Source organism: Schistocerca piceifrons, chromosome 1, assembly GCF_021461385.2.
Source record: "Schistocerca piceifrons isolate TAMUIC-IGC-003096 chromosome 1, iqSchPice1.1, whole genome shotgun sequence".
NCBI lineage: Eukaryota > Metazoa > Arthropoda > Insecta > Orthoptera > Acrididae > Schistocerca > Schistocerca piceifrons.
The window spans coordinates 519,004,431-519,025,067 of NC_060138.1; the positions used below are offsets into that span (position 1 = coordinate 519,004,431).

General features: G+C 42.9%; 1 protein-coding gene across 1 annotated transcript in view; it reads left to right on the forward strand.

Moving 5' to 3' along the window:
* The first annotated feature begins 10,277 nt into the window (after positions 1-10,277).
* LOC124745137 (odorant receptor 43a-like) overlaps positions 10,278-20,637 on the forward strand; it is a 36,771-nt gene continuing 26,411 nt past the window's right edge. Inside the window, exons 1-2 of the mRNA XM_047248934.1 lie at positions 10,278-10,604; positions 13,455-13,604. Of these exons, the coding sequence (XP_047104890.1) occupies positions 10,278-10,604; positions 13,455-13,604 (477 nt within the window). The remainder of the gene's footprint in view (positions 10,605-13,454; positions 13,605-20,637) is intronic.

The window sequence follows — 20,637 nt, forward strand, 5'->3', positions numbered from 1 at the left end:
TTAATTCTCACACACTCACACAACGAAATGAGATTAGAATTTCACATACAATTGTCTGTAACTCCAACATCATTTGTACGTATTAATTTTGAACTCGTTTAGGAGAATCGTCGTTCCAGCTGCACTCACTTTAGTACCATTGCAGCAATCATTATCACCACGAGCTGCGTAAAGGCAAGCATACGGGGGACGCACAGAAACACGTCCTTTACTGCCGCAATTACACACCAGATACACGGAAAATCTTGATGAGGACATAACGAATAGCATGGTCATCACGCATACCACTGTTGCAAGAACAGTGTCTGTTTATTTACCAGTTTGATTCTTATATTTTAGATATCAGGAGATGCCTCACTGGGAAAGAAAGAAACAAGATTACTGTCTATAAAGTCCCGTCGGCGACAGATTGACGAAGAACTGAACAGGAACCTACCATATAATTTTAAAAGGAACCACACTGGAGTTTGGGTTAGTCGATTCGGGGAAGCTACAGTAAATCCATCTCTGGATGACCGGAAGAAGATGTTGAACTCGTGTCCTCTACGGATCATCCACAGCGCCATCTGACTCCGTGCGAAATTGGAAAGCACCAACACCGTAGCGGCTGTGAACGGCATTTTAGACGCAGAGCAAGCCCTGTGACAATATATACACAATTTGTTAACAGTTATGCTACGAGACGTTTGTGAGCGAGCGTTCATGTGGCGCTGCAAAAATCTCACGCCATTTCTTGTAAATCTCCCACTGCAAATTTTCAGAGTCTGGCTATTTTCGGGATATGTCTAAGTAACTGAAGATACACCATTTTTTGGTATTTGTTTGGATTTCAAAACCAAGTCAGTTTAGCCACTCAGATTCTTTACAAATACCTATTATTAACATTTCTAAAATCTGCGTAGATTTCTAGATCCAGAGACATGTTTTTACAATACTGACTCCTCCTTGACAAAGAGGGAATGTTTATCTGCTAGGTATATAGAAACCAGACTGCTCCGACATGGAGATGAAGAGCTTGAAATAAAAGCAGTAGCTGTGCGGGGAGCGGGTCAGGTTTATGACATAACCCCAATATTACTCAAACTGTGCACTGAGCTCGCAGTAAAAGAAGCCAAATGGAATTAAAGTTCAGGGAGAAGAAATAAAATTTCTTAGGTTTGTCGATAATTCGCTCAGAAACGGCAAAGGGCCTAGAGGATCAGTTGAACGGAATAGATGGTATCTTTAAAAGGCGCTATTCGTTGAATATCGACAAAAGTAAAACAAGGGCAAGGGAATGTTCTCAAATTAAATCAAATATTTGTCTCAGAAAACGTGATACTAAATCTAGTACATCAATTTTACTATTTCGAGACCAAAATAAAACAATGGCCGGGGCAGAGAGGGTTTAAAACGTTCGATACTAGTATAAAATAGTTTCTGAAAAAATGTTTTCTGTAGCAGTAGTGGAGATCGTACATCTATGGAAGCGAAAAAAACAACTACAATCACTTAGTACTGGAAGGCATCAGAATGCAACGAGGGGTTCATAGTGACTAAAGAAAAGAGCAACTCGTTTCTCTTTTCGTGAAGGGTCCTACGACAGATGCACATAATTGTAGGCCTATATCGTGACGTCAATCCATTGTAGAATTATGGAACGTGTTTTCTGCTCATGAATAATGACGTTTTTGGAGAACGAAAATCTTTTCTAGAAAAATCAACATGGATTCTACAAACAGTGATCTTCCGAAACTCGTCTCGCTGTGTTCCTATATGAGAACCATAGCGCTGCAGCACCGGCGCTGCGGTAGATGCTGTTTTTGTTAACTTCAGGGAGGCATTTGACAGTGTCCCGCAATACATTTCAGTGAAAGAAAAGAGCTTATCGAGAATGTGACCAGATTTGCGACTGGATTCCAGACTGCATCGGAAGCTCTTTAAGACTATCAAAATATCCACGGGTGTACTGCCGGTCTACAGTGTCCAACGGGCACAATATTTCGGCGATCATACATGTCGCCATCATCAGATGATTCGGTTGTCTATATGGAAATGGAAATGTCGTGTGGCTAGGGCCTCCCGTCGGGTAGACCGTTCGCCTGGTGCAGGTCTTTCGATTTGACGCCACTTCGGCGACCTGCGCGTCGATGGGGATGAAATGATGATGATTAGGACAACACAACACCCAGTCCCTGAGCGGAGAAAATCTCCGACCCAGCCGGGAATCGAACCCGGGCCCTTAGGATGGACAGTCTATAAGGAGGTAGCTACCACAGAAGACAGTAACCATTTGCAGAACTACCAACAGTTGATTAATGAACGGTGCAGGAACTGACAACTGACTCTGAATGGAATTAATTGTAACATATTGCGACAACATAGGAAAAGAAATCTATTACTTTACAACTGCACTGTTTAGGCAAGTTGTTTGAAACACTAACCACCGCTAAATAACTAGGAGTAGCCTATCCAGAGAGACCTAAGTGGGATGACCACGTAAAATAAACATTAGGATAACCAGATACCAGACTGAAATTCGTATAAAAAAAACCTTAAATAAATGTACTTCATCCATTAAAGAAGTAGCTTAAAGCCCTGGTTCGACCGTTTCTTGAGTACTGTTCATCAACTTGGGACAGTTATCAAGCATTACTGATAGAAGAGACACAGAAGATCCAACGAAGAGCGGAGCGTTTCGTCACGGGATCGTTTAGTCGGCACGAGAGCGTATGCTCATCAAACTCCAGTCGTAGACGCTACAAGAGAGGCTGCGTGCATCACAGAGAGATTTACCATTGATATTTCGAGAAACTACTTTCCGGAAAGACTTGGACGAAGTTTTACTTCACCCCACATGCGTCTCACGAAGCGACAACAACTAGAAAATTCGAGAAATTAGAGCTAATACAGAGCCTTACTGACAGTCTTCCTGCCCATACGCTATTCGTGGATGCAATAGGAAAGGCCGGGAACAGGTAGTGGTACCAGAAGTACCCTCCACCACACACCGTCAGGTTGATTGCGGAGTATTGATGCAGATGTAGAAATGTGAACCATAGATACTACATATCAGAAGAGAATAAAAGATTCTGAATTGCGATGCTGCAGAATAATGCTGAAGAATAGATGAGCGGATGGTGTAATTAGCGAAAGGGTGGCGAACTGAACAGGCAAGAAAAGAAGTATATGGCGCAACTAGACTAACAGAACGGGTTGGTTGACAGGACACAAGCAGAGACAACAAAGCATCGTTGATTTCGTAATGAAGGGCAGTTTGGGAAGAAAAACTGTTGAAGGAGACCAAAGGCTGACTACAGAACGCAGCTTCAAATGGGTGTATATTGTAGTAGATATGTAGAGATGAAGAAGCTTGCACAGGATAGACCACTGTGGAGAGCTGTGAGAAATCAGTACTCGGGCTGTAAATCACAACAACAGCAGCAGCAAACCACAACAAAAGCAACACAAAAAACAAACACACACACACACACGACAGATGATTTTCCGTCTTGTATTACATTATACACCACAACGCTCAAAACTGCATTGCGGGATTCTCACATAATAGAGATTAATTAATGAATGATACTTCAGCAGTGTTATCGTAAGTTAATTCCGTCCTCATTTACGCGCTTAATAAGTAAAATAAATACCGATGACGGACGGTCGCCAACCGCCCTCTTCGCCAGAAAGCTTTCGAGGCCCTCAGAAAATGGACTGTACCAGCCACGCGATATCTGTTCCTCATGGGTTACCGCCCATAAAGCAGTCAGAGATGGTGTTTAGTTTCAATTTTGACTGATTTATACAGTCTCAGGTCGTTATAATCGTGATAAATTATAATTTTTAACTCTATAGCAATTGAAATGTCATAGAAGTGTTAAGTACTAAAATATTTAAGAATTCTTAAAGCGAATAACTTTACAATCAAGCGAAACATTTCAGGAGATGTACTATCTATAACAATAGTGTCCTTACGCCGAAAAATACACTTATAACAGCTAGTGCAGCAGGTGGCCATTTCAAAGAATTTTATAGTTCATAGTAATCTTCCTACGACATCAAATGTGTTGACTGTGTACCATTTTCTGTGCTGTGTTGTGAGGATAGCATATCATTAATATCCAAAACTGATAAAAACTATTTGTCATTAACATCCAAAAGCCTCCAGAGAGCAGTAATAACATTTGTAAAACGTCAGAACAAGGCTGATAGTGTAAAAACGAAAAAAAGTTTTTTAAACACAATTGGGCAATGATTGGCTGTTGCACAGTTATGACAAGATGACGTCACGTCAGTAAGTGGAGAACGTAAGAAATATTGACCGGTGACCGGAACGTTTGAACGTTCTCACCAATGTGGTTCTGAGCAATAGAATTGCTGTTGTGATGTGCTGTAGTAGCTGCGTTTTGTAACACTTGTTGTGATGTGGCGTATAGCGCTAAAGTACCCATGTATATGGACACAAAGAAGGACGTAGACGGCACTGAGGTTACTGATAAAGCTGTGAGATGCCGTGCTACGGATACGAGAGAATGTAGTACCCAGCGCGCACCAAATAATGACTATCAATAGTCAGTGGATTTTGCTGATACAGGTAGTTTAAAAATGCGAAAAAAATGGTTCACAGCTTCACAAAGTGAACTTGAACACTTCAGATTTCCGTTTACCTGGGAGAGAGCAAGACGGCATCATTTTCAGGACACGTTTAGCGCACGGTGACCCACAGCGGACTAGGGTGGAAGGGAAATAACTATTGCGAGGTGTGAGGGGGGGGGGGGGGTCGCTCCTTTCATTGTACATGACAAGCTGCAGGGGCCAAAAAGGCTCATAGGAACTAATGTTGAAAATTATATTCTAGTCACAAATATGTTCCACTCTTGTGAACGAAATTGCAGTATGGAAAATTACCTATCTATGTCAATAGAGAACCGTTACCTCTATTAAAATTAAAGAAGACTAAGAAATAATTTCACATGAATACACGAATATAGCAACTGTGCAGAAAAATGTGACGTAACGTGATAGACAAGTCCGTACCTTGTGTGAAACGATCGCAGATGTTAAATGGTTAACATTCTTTGTTCAACGTCTGGATAGGCCTTTAGCCTACTATAAAGCATGAACAGATATTGATACTACCTGCTAGCAGAGTTGTGGTGCCGTACTGAGTTTACCAGTCGACTTACGGCAATTTCCGTAACATCGAAGAACATGGACACCTGCAACTGCGAGCTCACAGGACAAAGTATTAGTCATCCCTTTGAACAGCCGTACATGCTATAAAATTACGAAGGGCTTTCAGTAAGTAATGCGACACACAGTTTTTATGAAAGCAGCTTGGTTTCATTCAGGATTCCAGTACGACATATTATACCCCACTCTTTTGGTTATGAAACCCTGTTTTTCAGCATAATCTCCGTTCAGTGGCATGGCCTTACGCCATCTCACTGCGAGGGCCTGTGTGCTCACAAGGTACCATCCTAATGGTCGACGTCCGAGCCTACTTTATGCTGCATCATTAACCTCACCATCAAACAGATCAGAGCCGCCTTCGGTGGACGAGTGTATCTGGACTACCGACAGAGACGTCTAGTTGAGCAGTGAGGTGTTTGATTGTAACCCGTCAATCACCTCGAATGAGAGTGTCCACATGTTCAAACAATACAGGAGTCAAAGCCGCATGCGGCCAGGCGGCACACAGGAAATGACACTGGTTTGCGCAGTGCTGTTGCTATGATGACAGACTCCTCGCCCAACGACTCGCCATGTTTTTTTTACACTGGCAGGTCTGCGTACACATTGTGCAAGCGCCTGTGAAGGTCTATGATGATCTGGTTTTCCGCCAAAAGAAACCAACTGATAGGTCTCTTCTTGGAACACACCTCCGTTACAGATGCCACTTTGAAGACTGTGTACAGCCCCGCCACCTGTCGGAACTACATGAACCTATGGTTACTGAAGGAGGAGTATTCTACAATGTCCCACAGCAGATTCCACAATTTTCAACCGAATTTGGCTGAAAAAACAGTGTTACTTCACTTGTTGAACGCCCCTCGTAGTATCAAGTGGTAATCTGACCCTCGACTGCTGACGCAGCTCATGGCAGTACAGTCTGTGACTGTCTATTGTACGGACTTTTAGTAATTTTGGTAAACATTTTTGGAAAGCAGTGATCAATTAATTGTTATATTTTGACTAAAGTTAAGTCTTTATCACATCATGTATGTTTTAATGATACAGATAACAGGTTTCGGTTCTTTCTACAAAACCATCATCAGACCCATGGCTCCCTTAGGATGGTAGGCGGAACTCTCCTCGCTGCTACGCGAGTTGACTGCGTAGCAGCGAGGAGAGCTCCGCCTACCATCCTAAGGGAGCCATGGGTCTGATGATGGTTTTGTAGAAAGAACCGAAACCGGTTATCTATATCATTAAAACATACATGATGTGATCAAGACTGAACTTTAGTCAAAATATATCAGTTTAGTAAGATGAGTCAACATGGAAATGTGAGAGAACTGCAGGAAGACATAATCTTTTCGGATGTGCCCAATAGCACCCCAGGATAAATAAGGACAGTACAATACGTCTACAAGGAACGATATACCACTTGCAGCCGTGTTATATGCCTTATGAACAGTAGTCGTCAAACGACCTTAACCGACAGGGACCAAATGCGAGTTTCCCTTCTTATTGATGGCAGTTGGGTTGAAAAGTGATATAAATAGCTGCTTTCCGTGAATGTAGATTCATCTGAACCAGTTTCCGAGTAAACTTTGTGAAGAGAACTGTGTGCAAAGATATATTTGGCGTCGGGTACTTCATTAAACTCCACTTCTCACAGCGGACCATTAACATGGACTCAAAATGGACCAAATAAACAGCCGCTGACAATAGTCTACTGAAGGCATTCGGTGTGGGGAGGGGTCGTGATTTTGCTCAGTTCCAAACGATTTGAGAAGTCGAGTGCACCGACGGCCCAATGAGTCGGTTAACCCTCAGTGTGTGGAGGATGTGGCTCAGGCTAGAGGTGGTTCTGTGATGTTCTCTGGCCCACTCATTCAGTTTACCGTAGCAATAAACCAAGTTCTCTGTTTTACCATACTTCGTGACCAATGACTGTCATTTCACCTCCATCTTGATGATGACTATGCTGTCGGCAGCCCTGTCCTCCAAAATTACAGCAACCTAGTTATTCACATGGCTGCACGCAGCCGTCCCTGGTCTGACAAACACACAGGTGCTCTGTTCCAACAGTGACTGGGTGAATATATTAACAGATGCTATAGAAAATGTCTGCGCGTTTTTTGGAACAGTAGATGAAAAGTATCAAATAACATTCAAACAATTTAACAACAGTACGGGATCTTACACGTCAATAGGGCACCTTATTACCCATACAGAATTACACTACTGGCCATTAAAATTGTTACACCACGAAGATGACGGGCTACAGACGCGAAATTTACCCGATAGGAAGACGATGCTGTGATATGCAAATGATTAGCTTTCCAGAGCATTCACACAAGGTTGCCGCCGGTGGCGACACCTACAACGTGCTGACATGAGGAAAGTTTCCAACCGATTTCTCATACACAAACAGCAGTTGACCGGCGTTGCCTGGTAAAACGTTGTTATGATGCCTCGTGTAAGGAGGATAAATGCGTACCATCACATTTCCGACTTTGATAAAGGTCGCGATTGTGGTTTATCGTATCGCGACATTGCTGCTCGCGTTGATCGAGATCCAATGACTGTTAGCAGAATATGGAATCGGTGGGTTCAGGAGGGTAATACGGAACGCCGTCCTGGATCCCAACGGCTTCGTATCACTAGCAGTCAAGATGACAGGCATCTTATCCACATGCCTGTAAAGGATCGTGCAGCCACGTCTCGATCACTGAGTCAACAGGTGAGGACGTTTACAAGACAACAACCATCTGCACGAACAGTTCGACGATGTTTGTAGCAGCATGGACTATCAGCTCGGAGTCCATGGCTGCGGTTACCCTTGACGCTACATCACAGACAAGAGCGCCTGCGATGGTGTACTCAACGACGAACCTACTTCCACGAATGGCAAAATGTCATTTTTCGGATGAATCCAGGTACTGTTTACAGCATAATGATGGTCGCATCCGTGTTTGGCGACATCGTGGTGAATGCACATTGGAAGCCATACTGGCGTACCACCCGGCGTGATGTTATGGGGTTCCATTGGTTACACGTCTCGTTCGCAAGCGAGGGGCGACATGTAATATAATTTTTTTTTTTTTTTTTTTTTTTTTTTTTTTTTTTTTTTTTTTTTTTTTTTTTTTTTTTTGCAGGCTGTAGTACAGCTTCACAGATTGGTCACGGTCTTACCCTGTTGTTCGGTTCCTAGGAACTGTAAGTGGGAAGTCCGTATAAAAGAATTAGTAGCTAAAGTAAATGCCAAATTGAGATTCAAGGGATCAATCTTAAGATAATGTACCTAATCCACGAAGAAAGGTGCTTATAAGGTCCTTGTTCGATTCGTGAGTTCAATTCATCAACGGGGGTCCTTATCAGACAAGACTGATAGAAAACCTAGAGAAGATGCTTTAATCAGGGTAAGAATATTACAGAGATAATTAAATCCGGTGCCAGTTGTTACAAAACAGCCGTTGTCCATCACGGAGATTTTAACTGATGAGAGAACACTTTCCTGGAAGAGTCGCACAACGTCTCGTGAAATGACCACGACGAGAAAATTACGGAAATTGGAGCCAATACAGAGGCTTACCGACAATCGTTGCTTTCATGCTCCATTCGTGAGTGGAACATTGAAAGGGGAGATCAGTTACTGGTAACAGAAATACCCTCCGCCACACTATGGTAGCTGACTTGCGGAGTATGAAGCAGACGTAGATGCTGATGCGTCGTTTTTCCTTATTACCTACGACTGAAAAATGTTTTACAGTTTCGACTAGAAGTACGTATGTTACTGTCTACTTACTTCCCTGACCGCGAGAGGCTCCAGTCTTGTGCCCCAGGTAGATTTTGAAGGATTCGGGAGGCAGGGGCTCTATTTTTCTAACGGCGGGAGGCATGCGTCCTGCAGACCTTACAAGAGACCCTCGTCGGTTTGAGGCGCTGTAGGTAGGGTAGAACGCATACCTTTCTGACGCGTGATCCTCTAAAGCTGGCTTAACTCATGGCAGAGAAATGATGTGTACGTGTTAATAAGTTGTACAGAACCAGAGCGGTAAGATGGATCGGCGAGGAAAGATTACAGAATGAGAGAAACGAGCTATCGTTCTCCGACGTGCCCGTGATCACACCGTGAGTGAAGTTGCCTAATTTGCTGCTGTACCAGTGCTGTCTACGAGGAATACTGCACCTCTGGCAGCAGTCATATATAATGCCTTATGGTTGGTGGTCATGAAAGTAACCTATACAGAACAGATACGAGTGCCACCCCTAGTGATCAAAATCGCTTTCAAACCCTGCAGGAATTTCCGAGTGGACATTGTGAAGGGAATTCAGAACAACGGACATTGGGAGTCGGTTACCTTGCAATAGGACTATCTTCACTGCGAAAGACAACACAGAAGCTCTATAGTAGCTGGCCGGAGGAATGTAGCACTCGTGTTTCTGCCTCTTTTCGAACGACACAAGAAGTCGGCTGCGCCGGCGGCCTAATAAAGCATTTAATCAGCAGGGTGTGTAGTGTGTAGTTCTGGCTGGAGGGGGTCTGTGACGTTTTGATGGTGTGTTGTGTATCCTGAGTTGGGCTCACTCATTCAGGCTTACATGGCCACGAACCATTCGCGACGTTCTCAGTGACCATGTCTTGCCCCTCCATCACCATCGTCGTTATAGGTATGCTGTAGACATTCCTGTTGCTCTAAACGGGAACAGCCGTGTTCACAGTTCTGGACACATAAATTCTTGGTTTGTCGAACATTCACCCACTTTATCGCGTCTTGACTGGCTCGCTGAATCAACCCATTCCATACGAAATGTCGCAGATTTTTGGAACAGCGGGTGAAAAGTAGCAAGCAACATTAGTGCAAAGAATCACAGAATCTAATAATCAATGACTGGTTTCAGCTAGATAGGGCATACCTACAGAAATTCGTATGCATTCTTCCTCTCCGAAATTAGATCACTATGAAGCATAGAGAAGGTTTACTCTGCGTTAGTGATATGTATCCTCCGGTAACTAATTCTGTATGTGATGTGCTTCTCTTTAGATACTTCTAATATTTAACTATCAAGAATACTGTTATGAAATCTATTTCGTATGATAGTACGAAACGTTGTCGTAGATGTCTCGCAGGACCAACCGCTGCTGTACATTACCTGCGATAACGCAGTTTGCGGTATCTGCTCCTGAGGAGGGACTGCGGCTGTCAGACAGTGCTCTTTCGCTTCTGGGCCCTGGTGCGACTCTGAGGCGGCTTATGGGTCTCTGGCGACCTGAAGATGGGGCCGTACTGAGCGTTTCCAGCGTGCTCGCCTCCGTCACTTTGGGCTCCATCGCCTTCCCAGTGGTCTGCAGCATCCTCAAACTGTGCGTGGATCCTCCTCAGCCCCTGGAGGAAGTCACGCTCTGCGGCTTCGTCGCTTGCATGGATTTCGGATTTCTAATCAAGGTAAACATTTAACTGTTTTCTGATCTGAACCGCAATGGGGATAACATTCTACATCGCAACTTAAAGTTTAATGTTTAATTTACTTACATTTGTTAACATCTTTGCGTTCTCCAAGAATCAGTACGGATTTAGAGCAAAACCAGTTGCGTCAAAATACTTGACAGCGACAGATACAGTTGTGTAGGTAAATCCCGACTTCCCAGATTTCCGGAAGGTGTTCGACATCACATCACATTGCCAAATGCTACTCAAGATAGAAGTATACGAAATGCTTTCTCAAGTAAGTGATCATCTCCAGGAATATCAGACTAATAGAGGCTAGTAGGTTATACTAGTTGGTGAATGTTCCAAGCAAAGGAAGTCGCAATCGTCCCACGTCTGCGTAATAGGAATTTTAATGTAAGAGCAGGAAGTGGACAAATTGGGTTTCAAATATGCCAGTGTGAGGTCTAATTTAACAAAAAAAAGAGATATAGAGGTTTGAAAGTGATCACCGTAATTAATGAACAATAATTAGTAATTTGAATGACAATAATTTAAATATTACACGAACTGCTGCTGATAGCCACGTAAATTGAGTGCAAAGAAGTTTATTTCTTAAAATCTTAACTGTTTTGCACGTAAGAAGCTACATTTGTATGACATTCAACTACCAATAAAATATACTGGAGTAAAAGAGATCTGAAAAAAAACTCGCAGTTGTTTTGTGAAATGATTTGTCTTAATGTGAGGAACAATACGAAAGTTACTTTAATACTTAATGTTTCCACACCAATGTTTCATACGCTGCATCAACAAGCATTTGTGCACCTATTTTGGTGATGTACGAAAGAATTTCTTCAGTGTAATTACAATCACGAACACTATCCTGCATGTGTTTTTTAGGAGAGCCACAAGTAGAATGCATTTGTTTTATTGGCCAGTTTCACTCTTAATTTTTACAAGAGCATCATCAGAATTTCTGGAATTTACAGTCCAAAATACAGTAGTTAGTGTCTTACATTAATGTCTGGCGTCGGCTATGCTGCGACTTACGTCTGTGGTAAAAAATCTGATTTCCGCAGTCCCTGTTTCTCGCTAAAACTGTCCTCTGTGTCAGTGCTGATTCGGATGTAAGAGAGAACATGAACTCATCCCACCAAACGGATTTGTAACTGCGGATCTATCTTAGTGGGAGTGAGTATCATTTAACAAACGTTAGATGTTTTCTGATTAACCTGCCAGGTTAGCCGAGAGCGTTAATACTCTGCTTCCTGGGCGCCGACACCGAATGGAATCTGCCCGGCGGATTAATGACGTGGGTCGGTATGCCGGCCAGCCTGGAAGTAGTTTTTAGGAGCTTTTCCACATCTCCCTAGGTGAATACCGGTCTGGTCTCCACATTCCGCCTCAGTCACACGACTCGCAGACATGTGGAATACTATCGCACTATTTCATGTTTTACGCTAGACGCAGACAGCTGGGGTACACAGTTTCTGTCCCAGGGGGTATGGGGTGGCGGCAGGAAGGGCATCCGGCAACTCCTTTTAATTAACCATGCCAAAATCGTTTGTAACACTGCCGAAACTGCCCACCGATACTTCCACATAAGGAAATATATTTTATGACAACTTTACAGAGGACTTTTACAGTCACCTGCCATCAGAAATAATGAAGGTTTATTGGATCTATTGAATTCAACGTATCTGCCACTTATTGACAGGCTGCTTTATAGGTAAATTAGAATTTAGGACTTGTAATTCGTTTGTGTCACTGTTATTACTAGTGTTACTTGAGTAACTATCTGAGCTCTTGCCTTTATACGATTTAGACAGTAAACATTAGACAGTAAACATCATGGCCATTTCCATGTATTTATTACAGTAGTACTCTAACTGGTTCTACACGTTATAATCGCATTAAAGATCGATGGAACTCGGAAAATAAATACTTAGATCAACGAAAATAACAAAAACAGCTCTGTCTCTGAACGTCCGTACAAAATCAATTATATAATTGCTCTAAACTTAGTTTCCGTAGAAACGATCAAAGAAATGAACTGGTGAAAAAGTGTGATTGATTTGCTAAAAGACAGAAATATGCTACGACAGTCGGAGAAAATATGGCTCCCTATTATCAGTGGATGAGAGAACTATACTTAGAGTCAATGCTTTTGACTTCCAGTACAGAGTTAGATGCAGAACGTATATCTGATGAGCTCTAATTCGGTATACAAGAGAGATCACAGTATTTTTCTTATTACAGTATATGCCGTGGCGTAATAAAATTGTCTGTATTATTAGACTTTACTTTTTTCTCTACTTCATGTCAAGTTGCGATTATGAACTAAATAGTCCGTATTCGAAAAAAAGTTTTGTCTTTGGGCGGCTATTCATTCCTTCAGTACTGATGTGGTTTAAATATACTCACTATCAACTCCACACATCGCGACTGAAATCACTATTTTGAAATGTCTGATTCTCTGAATAACTCACCCAGAGCCGTTGACCAGAAACAATAGAATCGCCGTCCAACCTACATTTGCAATGCAGCCCATGCAACTCACGTTATACTAGAGACGTCACTCCTAGCGTTTACTACGTCGCCGCTAAACACGTTACGTGTTATCCTCTACCTCACACGTCTTCAATCAACTCAGTGAACATTATCCCTAAGCATGCGATACTGAAGTCCACAGGCAGCTTTGAGGATAAACGCTGTAGGCGCGTTCCACGTCCTGCCTATTCAACCCGAAAGGCTCTCGAATGCATAAAATTGCCCCGACATGAGTGTCCGACGCCGCATATTGCTTTAATACTGCCACACCAGTAAGACCAGCGCCTTTTATTGATATTTTTTTCGGTCCTGCAGGCTGCTCTCTTCATTAAACAAGGAGCCACGATGCATCAACTCGTCCGGCTGTTATGGGAAACCAGAGGAAGATACAGCAATGGATTAAGCAACGAGAAGACTCGCACCCGCTATGAGAAACTGGTGGGCCGTTTGTACGTTTACATGCAGGTACACGTCGCATGTTTAGTATTTGTTGCGAGAAATGTCCTATATCTGTGTTGTCTTTCATTTTGTAACGCTGTAAATACACTCCTGGAAATGTAAAAAAGAACACATTGACACCGGTGTGTCAGACCCACCATACTTGCTCCGGACACTGCGAGAGGGCTGTACAAGCAATGATCACACGCACGGCACAGCGGACACACCAGGAACCGCGGTGTTGGCCGTCGAATGGCGCTAGCTGCGCAGCATTTGTGCACCGCCGCCGTCAGTGTCAGCCAGTTTGCCGTGGCATACGGAGCTCCATCGCAGTCTTTAACACTGGTAGCATGCCGCGACAGCGTGGACGTGAACCGTATGTGCAGTTGACGGACTTTGAGCGAGGGCGTATAGTGGGCATGCGGGAGGCCGGGTGGACGTACCGCCGAATTGCTCAACACGTGGGGCGTGAGGTCTCCACAGTACATCGATGTTGTCGCCAGTGGTCGGCGGAAGGTGCACGCGCCCGTCGACCTGGGACCGGACCGCAGCGACGCACGGATGCACGCCAAGACCGTAGGATCCTACGCAGTGCCGTAGGGGACCGCACCGCCACTTCCCAGCAAATTAGGGACACTGTTGCTCCTGGGGTATCGGCGAGGACCATTCGCAACCGTCTCCATGAAGCTGGGCTACGGTCCCGCACACCGTTAGGCCGTCTTCCGCTCACGCCCCAACATCGTGCAGCCCGCCTCCAGTGGTGTCGCGACAGGCGTGAATGGAGGGACGAATGGAGACGTGTCGTCTTCAGCGATGAGAGTCGCTTCTTTCTTGGTGCCAATGATGGTCGTATGCGTGTTTGGCGCCGTGCAGGTGAGCGCCACAATCAGGACTGCATACGACCGAGGCACACAGGGCCAACACCCGGCATCATGGTGTGGGGAGCGATCTCCTACACTGGCCGTACACCACTGGTGATCGTCGAGGGGACACTGAATAGTGCACGGTACATCCAAACCGTCGTCGAACCCATCGTTCTACCATTCCTAGACCGGCAAGGGAACTTGCTGTTCCAACAGGACAATGCACGTCCGCATGTATCCCGTGCCACCCAACGTGCTCTAGAAGGTGTAAGTCAACTACCCTGGCCAGCAAGATCTCCGGATCTGTCCCCCATTGAGCATGTTTGGGACTGGATGAAGCGTCGTCTCACGCGGTCTGCACGTCCAGCACGAACTCTGGTCCAACTGAGGCGCCAGGTGGAAATGGCATGGCAAGCCGTTCCACAGGACTACATCCAGCATCTCTACGATCGTCTTCATGGGAGAATAGCAGCCTGCATTGCTGCGAAAAGTGGATATACACTGTACTAGTGCCGACATTGTGCATGCTCTGTTGCCTGTGTCTATGTGCCTGTGGTTCTGTCAGTGTGATCATGTGATGTATCTGACCCCAGGAATGTGTCAATAAAGTTTCCCCTTCCTGGGACAATGAATTCACGGTGTTCTTATTTCAATTTCCAGGAGTGTATTTCTACACACATTTCCATACGCAGTTTTTGTCAAACGTCTTGGTGCTGCGAGAAATTTTAGACTCATAAATAAAAATGTAATGAACTTTTTGTTGTTTTCGATCACTTATTTGCTACTTGATAGGATTCAAGCAACAAATATAAAATAACATATCTACAGAGATAGTTCTTAGCTGATCCAATCGGCATTAATGATTTATTTGCTTCGAATGTCACTACATAAGTAGTTATTGCATCTAAATCTATATTACAGTTGAGCAGTTGATATGTATAAACTACGTGAACTGATCACCTTCTTTTCAGGTCCAGGTATATCTTTCAATATTTTAACGTGTCTTATTTCTAACAAGGGCTTCTGATTTAAGCTTGTACACAAAGGTAAGAAACAAAAATTTCGAATTCCCTGACTTAGAGAAATTTGTTTCTGGATGGACAACTATATGTTTTAGAACCATTTGAGGCCCTAAACAGCAATGGAAAATTTCTCGATTACGCTTTCGTACACACTTTATGGAGATGAAAATAATATACATTATGCTTAGTGTTTAGGCTCACATTTGATCTCCGTTCAAGAATACCTCTACCTATTTGCAGATGAAGCACACGAAGACACAATACTGTTATCATAATGAGACTAACAGCAGTACGGGGAACAGTGGGCATTCTAATCTAGGTTACACTTATGCTGAAAACTGTACTCAACTCGTGCCAAGATATTCTGGCTATATGCCCTGCGAGGTCATCTCATTCTCTCAAGATGAAAGGGTCATCATGCCATCCACTATGATGGACCCAGGACACATACAAGTATGTGTGAAAAATGTGCTGCAGCCTCTGCATTGACAGCATTTGTTAGAAATCTGGGTATTGTCACGAAAATATGTTATAGTAATGCTGTGAGATATGTAGATGTAGAATACAATCGAAATCGATTGAAGCATTCAGTACTACATATTAGAACAGTCATAAAAATAATGAAAATGTAAGAACACTTCAGTCGTAATAGGGCTTGTCTGCCAAATACATTTTACGGCACTAAATTATTGTCTAATAGATGTTTCTCTCAAATTACTGAAGTGGTTTCATTCTAATTTGCTGGACTTCCAGGTGTGACCGATACTGTGAGGAGCCTTATCGTTCAGATATTTCTTTTGGATAATTGTTATATTTATATTGTAGAGGTCGAGTGCATATTTTTTATGCTGAAAATCGATATTGCTGCTGCCAAGTCTGCCTCCTAACGTCGATTTAATAATACTTTTCTATTTCAGACTTTTTGCGCTCTTCTTTCCCCCAGCGGCTTTGTTATATACATCAGTCGTGCACAATAATTTTCAATTTATCTATCAGTAAAGACTTGATGAGGTTTCAAATTTTACGAATATGATGGTCTGTAAACCTGATTTTCTTTCAAATTCTCTATCCTGTCATTTAAACCATGTTTGGTTAAATTCATAAGCTGCATAGTCAACATACACAACTTTTCCGTACTTAATCTGTCCACCAGTCTGACTATCACCGTTTTGCTCTGACTTTCGCCTTTGAAAGTCGTTCAAGAGATTCAGTAACAGGTCTGAATGGTTTTCTGAGAGATTCGCCTCTTTCTAAACACGCTATTCTTAACGCTCGTCGTTTCTCCAAAATAGCCTTGCTTCTTCTAATCCAGCATCTCCACCTTCTGCTTACTTAAAAACACTGTTTTCTTTGGCTTTAACATCATATTCTTCGTCTTGATCTATATTCTTGTTCTTCTTCCCTTTTCCGAACAACTATCCATGAATCAAACTCTGTAGACGTTGAGGAATGGGCTGAAATGCTTTTTCCAGCACAGACGTAGACTGAGCTTGCCATTCTTGAAGCAATGGCGGTTTATAGTGGACATTTAGTCGAGATTTGAACAAAACCAAGTGACATTTTCGGCATCCAACGTTAGACACAGTGGATTAAGGTCACCTCAGAATCAATACTCATTTTTAATAGAACCACTGTAGTGACACGAATTTTCTTCCTGTACGTTACTGATCTTCCTGAATGAAGATGCAACTACTACTTCTTTCCCGGTTTTGCTACATGTTTCTTTTTATGATTATGTTTGGAATTTTTTTGCAATTTCTCATATCGCCTCCATAAGGAAAATAGGCAGTAACAAACAGCATCTGATGGTGGCAGATGGTCACGCTATGCTCACTTGCAACAAAATGTAGTAAAATGTGTCGTCCTTTTATATTTGGTTACAGGTACGCTTTAAACGAAGTTGTAACAAAGTGTCTCTGTGTACTGAAATTGCAAAAACTGATTCTTGCTACAGCAAAGTTGTAGCAAATTGACCCATGTTAAGGTGTAACTATAAGAAACTGGCTTATGTAAAAGTTAAATTCTATCAAACTGAGGCATGTAGGGAAAAATTTTAGCAAATTACCCCATGTTTCAGTGAAATTATAACAAATTCACTAGTGTGAGAGCAAAATTGCGCTCTAGTAAAATTGCAACAAAGTGCCCATGTTACAGCTAAATTGCAAGAAACTGGTTACCGTTATAGAAGAAAACATTTATTCCCCACAAGAATTTATTCTGCGAAAGTGTCTGCAAAAATACCACAACTGACATCTAATTGAACCTGCATTGTAAAATTGTGCGTCAAGTGTTGATCTCTGATCTCTGGTGATTCATTACTGAGTAGTTATGTCGTTCTGATGCTCATTTGACATCGTTATGGATGGTGTAGAACTTGCCAACAGGTGAAAATCTGTCCCAGACAAGGACTCGAACCTGGATCTCCCACTTAACACGAGTGGTACCCTTAACCGCAATGGCCATCAGTACATACTTCCCATCTGACCCAAATTCTGTTGCACACTAATAGCGTAGCATGAGCTAACCATGAATCCCTCGCTTTCCATTTTGGCTCCCTGGAAGAGATCGGGCTTCATGTGCACCCTCACTGAAATAATGGATTCTTCCTCGTAGTACCGTTTACACCATCGATGGAGTGATGACGTTTATAGTGACAACACTAGTTAGTTGATACACTTGAAAACAAAGGGAAAGTGATTAATACAACAGATAGAAGTTAGAATGAGGTTTTTTTTTTTTTTTTTTTTTTTTTTTGCACCGGACAGGGTATACTATTCGGTTATCAGTATATCCTATTACTACACATTTCATCGCCCATAGAATTTACTGTGTGTTTACTGGTTGAGAAAATTGTATACAGAATTCAGGGCTCCCAGTCATGGCTTATAAAACCATGTGGGAAAGATATCCCACTCTAGTTTCCAGCCTGGAGAGGAGCTTACAAATATCATAGAAACATCTGTAAACTATATTTTCATCTTGGAGCGGGTGCTGGTCCATTGCCTATTGAAGGGGAGGTGGACAGCATTGTAAATTATGTCTGTGCGCCTCTTGACGCTGATTACCTTGCCATGAGTGCCCGTATACCACAAAAGCAACTTCCAGCTTTCCACAGAGCAGAGCTGTGGTCAGTGCAGTATGGCAGAAGAGCATTCGTGAGGTGAGAGAAGGGATACCACATAAATGCATACGAGCAGCAAGTGGCGACCCACACTAGCTTAGAAGGATAGGGTCCTCTCTCCCATGCACATAACTGCGAGATGTTTATAGTCAGCCGTAAAGGCAAGTGGTTTGCACCAACATTGTCCATCACATGGCGATTCATGTTTTTTCGGATTCTATAAACGCCTTTGTAACTGTTAAAATGGTAAAACAAAGCAGTTCTGGAGTGACTTGACCGCATGCGTGACTGAGCTATGTGCCCTCGGCTGTGGGCCACTTCTTGTAATGAACTTTGGTGGTGTGGAAACTGAAATGTTTGTTTAAAGGCTAAAACGTTGAAATAAACACGTCAAAATGTTTAAATGAATGCCGAAAACTTCTGTAATGCAGTAAATACATACAACTCTTTGAAAATAATAACAAGAGAACCGTCTTCGTTCTAAACTTAACATAGTTCGGACTGGAGGATTTCCCGCTACTTTTTAAAAACTTTCCCACCCTTTTACACATAGGACTTGAAACCTGTCATGGGATCTTACAACATAGGGGTGGGGAAAACCTTGTAGGACAAGTGGGCTAGGTCCTCTATCTTGGCTTGTGATGTCATAGGGACCACCATCTTACATTTTGATATTCTTCCCATTTCGACATTAGCATGCCTGGAGGTGATATTGAGATTTCACTTGGGCTACTTCCACCATACTGGATTGTCTGATGTCCCTTTGACCTTGACGGTTTGGGATGACTTTGTTGTGCATGTTGCCTTTGTGTCTAGCGTCTGGTGTGACGGAGCACAATTTTCTGTATATGTATATAAGCAGCAGAAGTTAATAAATCTTGTGAAATTCATTATCTGTAGGGAGAGGAGGTGGAGGATGAGATTAATTTTGGGCTTGATCTAGAGACAAGGGAAAGAAGTAACAGAGTTTGCAATGTCAGTATAGGCTGAAGTAGAATGCACACTGGTCACCTATTTATGACATATCACAGACTGGTGATGTGATGAGAGGAGAGGTGAAATGTAATAAGTAAATAATTATATTTATTATTTGGAGTATAGGACGTTTGTAACAGGACTTTCAGTACACAGTAATTGTAGAAAAATTTCAAACAAAACAGAACCAAAATCATTCACACTAAGATGACAAAAGTCATGGGATACCACCTAGTATCGTGCCGGAACTTCTTTCTCCTGGCATAGTGCAGCAACTCGACGTGGGATGGACTATACGAGTCGCTGGAAGTCCCCTGCAGAAATACTGAGCAGTGTTTCTCCTACAGCCATTTGCAATTACGAAAGTGTTACAGGTGCAGGATTTTTGTGCGCTAACTAACCTTCCGATTACGTTTCATAAATGTTCGATTGTATTCATGTCGGGCGATATGGGTGACCAAATCAATCGATGGAGTTGTGTTGAATGTCCTTCAAGCCAATCGCGAACAAATATGGTCCAGTGAAATGGCGCATTTTCATTCATAAAAATTCCATCATTGATTTGGAACATAAAGTCCATGAATGGCTTCAGGTGGTCTCCAAGTAGCCGGATATAAGCATTTCCAGTCAATGATCGGTTCAGGTTGATCAGAGAACCCAGTCCACTGCAAGCAAACCTAGCCCACACCATTATGGAACCAGCACCAGCTTGCAAGTGCCTTGTTGACAACTTGGATCTATGGCTTCACCAGGTCTGCACCACACTCGAATCCTGCCATCAGCTCTTACCAACTGAAATTGGGTCTCACCTGATCAGGCTATGGTTCTCCAGTCATCTATGGTCCATCCGATATGGTCATGAGTCCAATAGATGCGCTGCAGGCGATCTCATGCTGTTAGCAAAGGCACTGGTGTTGGTCGTCTGCTGCCATAGCCCATTAATGCCAAATTTTGAGGTACTGTCTTAACGTATACGTTCGTCGTACGACCCACTTTCGTTTCTGCGGATATTTCATGCACTGCTGTTTCTCTGTTAGCACTGACAACTCTACGCAAACCCCACTTCCCTTGGTAGTGTA